Here is a 6,000-nt window from a genome sequence, read left to right as displayed (position 1 = left end):
CCCTTCCCCTCTTCCTTCCCCTCCCCCTTCCCCTCTTCTTTCCCCTCCCTTCCCCCCTTCCCCTCCCCTTCCCCTCCCCTTCCCCTCTTCCTTCCCCTCCCCCTTCCCCTCTTCCTTCCCTTCCCCTCCCTCTTCCCCTCTCCTTCACCTCCCTCTTCCCCCACTCCCTTCCCCTCCCCCTTCCCTTCCCTTCCCCTCTCCCTTCCCCTCCCCCTTCCCCTTTTCCTTCCCCTCCCCTTCCCCTTTTCCTTCCCCTCCCCTTCCCCTCCCCCTTCCCCTTTTCCTTCCCTCCTTCCCCTCCCCTTCCCCTCCCCCTTCCCTTCCCCTCTTCCTTCCCCTCCCCTTCCCCTCCCCCTTCCCTTCCCCTCTTCCTTCCTCTCCCCTTCCCCTCCCTCTTCCCCCTCTCCCTCCAATCCCCCTTTCCCTTTCCTCTTCCCCTTTCCCTCCCCTCTTCCCCCACTCCCTTCCCCTCCCCCTTCCCCTCTCCCTTCCCCTCCCCCTTCCCCTTTTCTTTCCCCTCCCCTTCCCCTCCCTCTTTCCCTCCCTCCCATCCACCTTTCCCTCCCCCTTCCCTCTCTCCCTTCTCCTTCCCTTCCTCCCCCTCTCCCTTCCCCTCCCCCTCTCTCTTCTCCCTCTCCCTTCCCCTCCCCTTCTCCCTCCCCCTCCCCCCTTTACCCTTCCCCCTCCCCCGACCCCCTTTCCCACACTCAGCATAGAAAATCTGGTCGATTCCAGTAAATAATGCGGTGCGTTCTCAACAGTATCTTTTATATAAAAACTCCTGACGTGATAAGTCCAGCCTTCAATGACAAGTTTGTGTGTTTCTGAAATAAACTGCCCGTGTCCCCAACCTCCAGAATACTACTTGAGTGAAGCTTGTGATCTCCATAAGCACATATAGTTAATCAAATCTGTCACAAGATTTTTGACAACCGAAACATATCTGCTTTACACCGCTGGGTGCTTTACAAATTAATTGGCATACACTCTGTAAAGACGGATATGTTTAAAACTGATCAACACTGGAAGAAATGTCTTAAATGATGAGAGGAGAAGAAAAGCCAACGACATCATGAAAGAAAGAGACAAGAAAAGAAAAGTCAAGCATTAGGTAAGTGTCTTTCAATGCTGACAGTTTTTATTCCATCGTATTCTGAGTAAATTGACATCATGGTTTGGTTGTTTGTGGTTTTACGTCCTTGCAACAACCTGAATCAAATATACAGTTGATGTCTATGGGTATTGGGGCTTCACAATGATTTTTATAGTGTCATGTGTGATGACATTATCCTTCCCTAGCAAGACACCTCTACCCGGTCACATTCAATCGACATCGGAGTGAGTCTACCTTGTGCTTCTTATCAATGCTGAGAAGCAAGTATTTATCATGGACGTAGTATGATGTAATACTTTTGTCAAATTTGAACAAATTATCACAATAATTGTAATATTATCGACATACTGAAACTGCAAAAACACCTGTAAGACAGAAAGTACAACCTTGACGTCCGACCTTTAGGGTAGAACACACCACACTTGTAAGACAGAAAGAACAACCTTGACGTCCGACCTTTAGGGTAGAACACACCACACTTGTAAGACAGAAAGTATAACCTTGACGTCCAACCTTTAGGGTAGATCACACAACACTTGTAAGACAGAAAGTACAACCTTGACGTCCGACCTTTAGGGTAGATCACACAACACTTGTAAGACAGAAAGTATAACCTTGACGCCCCACCTTTAGGGTAGAACACACAACACTTGTAAGTCAGAAAGTATAACCTTGATGGTCGATCTTTAGGGTAGAACACACAACACTTGTAAGACAGAAAGTACAACCTTGATGGTCGATCTTTAGGGTAGAACACACCACACTTGTAAGACAGAAAGTATAACCTTGACGCCCCACCTTTAGGGTAGAACACACAACACTTGTAAGACAGAAAGTACAACCTTGATGGTCGATCTTTAGGGTAGAACACACCACACTTGTAAGCCTGAAAGTACAACCTTGACATTTAGAAATAAGAATTTTTAGATGCGCTTGCTTCATTGTGTTGTATAAGGTTGGGTCTGTTTTGTGTTCGTTCTCATCTAGAAGAATATTGACCAAGATCAATATGGCGGTCACATTGTATATTTTTCTGAAATCTCCTCGTATATCGTTAACCGACCGAGCCTACCAACATATTCATGCAATATAAAAGCAACAACCTTACCAGAAGGAAATGTGGATGTTAGTCGCTAATTAAATATCAGCGTTTCCAGTTCTAGCCACGACGAGGCCTCCACAATAAGAACCTTCTTTTTTTATTTATTTTTTTATTTATTCATTTATTTATTTAATGTTTGAACAGAAGTGAAAATCTTACAAACTGACTTGTATTAGATCTAATTGTACAAGATGCTTGACTTGAACATTCGTCTTTTGTTTTGCATCACAAATCTTTGGCAGATTGCACCTGCATTGATTGTTCGTGCATGGTGTAAGTGCATGAGGGCTAGTGATGATAATCTATCCTCATTCATTGTACTGCGCATATAGCTTTTAATGTGGCGAAGCCCAGAAAATGAGCGTTCGGCTTCACAAGAGGTGACAGGTAAGGTGCAACCAATGTGAAGAAGTGTTTTGATGTCTGGAAAGATGTCCCCGTCTGCAATTTTGTAGGTATCTAAAAGATTGTCCGCTGTGATGCCCTTTTCATCGAGTTTCCCACAAGAACTCTTCCACTCAAACAAATGCCCTTGTAGATCTTGTGAAGATGAACATCGCAAATCTGAATCCCAGAAGAAAAATTCAGAAGAAAGTTTTTGTATTTCAGAATCTGACAGGGTAAACATTTGCTTAGGAACCAAATAACTAAATGCATATGCAACACGGTCATCTTTGTGAAATCTGTCATTGAGCTCAGTTGATAAATGATCCAGAAATGGAACAGCTACGGTAGCTTTGTAATATTGTTGCGGACAGGAACTACCAATATTTGTTCTCTGTGTTTGCCTATGACATGTTCTCGGGAACTTCTCTTCTATTTCAAGCTGGTTTGCGATTCTTTTGCAATCTTCATACCACGTTTCAAACTCAACATCTACTCCTCTCATCTCTTTCACCCTCTCAATACGATCAGTAATCAGTGTACGGGCTTCATGCACGTTCAAATCACGTTTCTGAAGTTTTGATGCAAGAGGTTTGACTGTCTGCAGAACAGCCCTGACGCAGATGAACGTAACCAAAACATGGTACGACATCAGAGTTGCCAGCAATCCCTGTGCTGTAATCTTAGTTTGAGCATTCCACGACCACTCATCTTAAGTGTTTTCCTCAAGCTCTAGGTTTACGATGGACCGGAGACATTCAACGATGGCAGTATACATGCTATAGAATACATCACAACAGGTATGTCGTTCTACCCATTTTGTTTTACACAAACCCAAAAACGTTTTATGCCTTGATTCCGGGCCATGATGTTGAAGAACATGTTCAAAGAAGCATTGTCTTTTGACATCGAAGAAAACGAATGTGGCATTTACTCCATCTATCATATTTCTCACAAGAGGTATTTTCACGTGTAAGCTATGCTCAAGTTCAGAACGTGACCGTTGCAGTGTGTGTAAAGGGCATGTTGATAGACAGACTTTATTCGAGCTTGGCGACCTACTTTTTCTGACGACATAGCTGCTGCCCCATCGTACGCCTGGCCCCTCATTTTGTCAGCTGGAATATTGTTCTCTGTTAAAACCTCTACAATTTTATTTGCAGTTGCTTCCCCAGTACTACGTTTCAGATGGAGAAAATCAAAGTTCTTCTCGAATACATGGCTCAGTTTGTCTTTCATCTATAAATCGCACACACAAAGGCAGAATCTCTTCGTTTGAAAACGTATCCGTCACTTCAACAGCTATGATAGAGTAAAACCCTCTCCCTTCAGGGCTTTTAATATTTGATTTCTGATGTACGACCTCATGATGTCTATGATTTCGTTCTGTACGGTCTTGCTGGTATAAGTTGCATTTTCGGTCTATTTTCTAGATGATTTGCCAGCTCTTTGCCATGACTACCTAGTAAATTTAGAATGGCCAAGAAATTGCCCTTGTTGGATGACGTACTTGTGGAGTCATCTCTGTGTCCCCGCAGGGGAATGTTCTGTTTTCCAAAGAGAATTACTTATTCAACTATTATTCTCAAGAGCCTCAAGTTTTTGTGATACATGTCTTGTTTTGTGAGTTTATCTTATACTGGACTGTGGTTTATGGGGATGTGAGGCTTGCTCTCAGAGTCTGATATGCAATGCGTGCATTTTTGTGGTATGCAGACTGTTCGTGCCTCAGCATTGAACTCTCTTTCCCGCCAACTTTCTTGAAATTTTTTAATGGTTTACTTACAAAGGTCTCGTAACATCTTACATCTGACTGAGGAAACAGCATACCGATTTTGCAAAGACCCCCCTGAAATACGCTACTGAATGTCAACCATTTATGTTTCTCCAACCAACTTGTTTGAAAATACAAATTTTTCACCTCACCAGCGACAAATTTTGTTACGAATGGCAATTTTTTTCAGGGTTTATTCATCACAACTGCTTTCCACATAGGTATTTTTTTTAGTTTGAGATAATGACGAAAGCGACACTGTCCCATTCAAATTTTTCACCAAAGTCATATCGGGATGATATTTGGGAATGGGTGCTTGGGCGGAATTTCTGGATTTGCACAGTCATGGTGTTGTGCTTGTTTCCTTGTATTTTGTTCAGAATTGATACTAGACCGGTCGTTTTCTCTTAACGTGCCCTTCCTGAAGTAATCAGATATTTTCTGCATTTTCAAAGGGGGTTCCCAAGATGGCACCTTTACAGCAGACTGGCTTGTATCATCCATTTCATGACATGAAACAAGGTGATTTGGCTGCCACATTTCTTTATTCACATTTGATGTGTGCGTCCACATTATGTACGTAGGAGGGCGATGCTGTTCCTCGGAATGGTCAAGTGAACTGATAGTCTGGTTGTGGACTGTGGATTGTTGATAGCAACATGCTCTACTTGAGGAAAGATTGGTACTTTTGGGCGTTTGAATGCGTTAGCAGTGGCATAAAGATGGAGCAAGGAGGAGTACTGACCGTCATTTGCAGATTTCATGATCTCATTCTTCAAAGACTGGGGATATTATTGGGGACATTGACCAGGTCAGAGATTGAGCTTTCAAAAATGTATTTGGAATCTGTTGGCTTACTTGACATTTCGGTGAATGATTCATGGCTGGTGTATTTTGAAAAGATTGTAACCAGCTCATGCATACACCGTACCCGGCACTCAACATGATTGTTCTCTGTACTATAGACTAAGTTGGAAACTGACCTTTAAAAGCAGTTACCGTCTCCGACAACTTTCACAGGGAACAGGTTTTGCTTGATTCCTGTGTCTCTTGGCAACACGTGTTTTGATACGCCATCATCTGCGGGGGAGATTTTATCTCGTGTTACAAGAGTCGTTGGTACGATGTTTCCACGTATAAATGTGCCTCTCATGAGAACCTGTAACTTAAGTGCACCCCTGCCATTTCTGGCTGCATTTGCAAAGGCATTTCGTACCGACTCCCACTTGGCCGGCAAACTTTGCGGATCCATTTTTTGCAGCCCCTACCCAAATCAATAATGAACTTTTCAGCTTACAGTATATATATATATAGATCTAAGTTCAACTCAATCAGAATGGTTTGTATAACAGAAAATATATTTTATAAGATCTATTTCATTGGCGCCGGTCTGTATGAATGTGTGCTTTCTGCATGTTGGTGTAAATGCAAAAATGCGATTTGGTAAGTATCGCAAATGTACAGAAGCTTTCTCAAAACTATACATGGATCTAATGTCGGTGTAGATCGGCAAATGTACAGAACCTTTCTCAAAGCTATACATGGATCTAACGTCGGTGTAGATCGGCAAATGTGCAGAACCTTTCTCAAAGCTATACATGGATCTAATGTCGGTGTAGATCGGCA

At 43.0% G+C, this 6,000-nt stretch overlaps 1 protein-coding gene across 1 annotated transcript; it reads right to left on the bottom strand.

The window, feature by feature from the left end:
* Positions 1 to 2,394: 2,394 nt before the first annotated feature.
* Positions 2,395 to 4,122, bottom strand: LOC132550859 (52 kDa repressor of the inhibitor of the protein kinase-like). The gene is made up of 3 exons (XM_060214949.1): positions 4,111 to 4,122; positions 3,663 to 3,839; positions 2,395 to 3,201 (listed from the first exon to the last, which is right to left on the bottom strand). Exons 1-3 carry the CDS (start codon positions 4,120 to 4,122, stop codon positions 2,395 to 2,397), a joined length of 996 nt encoding a protein of 331 aa, XP_060070932.1.
* Positions 4,123 to 6,000: the final 1,878 nt, after the last annotated feature.

Source organism: Ylistrum balloti, unplaced genomic scaffold (assembly GCF_031769215.1).
Source record: "Ylistrum balloti isolate Yb309-2 unplaced genomic scaffold, AGI_CSIRO_Ybal_v1 Utg370154, whole genome shotgun sequence".
In the NCBI taxonomy this organism is placed as follows: domain Eukaryota; kingdom Metazoa; phylum Mollusca; class Bivalvia; order Pectinida; family Pectinidae; genus Ylistrum; species Ylistrum balloti.
This window is presented reverse-complemented; position numbering and strand designations above follow the sequence as displayed.

Coding starts and splice junctions, on each gene's coding strand:
- LOC132550859 (XM_060214949.1), bottom strand. Junction 3,202..3,662: donor CAGCTATGTCGTCAGAAAAA/GTAGGTCGCCAA, acceptor GCTGTTCTGCAG/ACAGTCAAACCTCTTGCATC.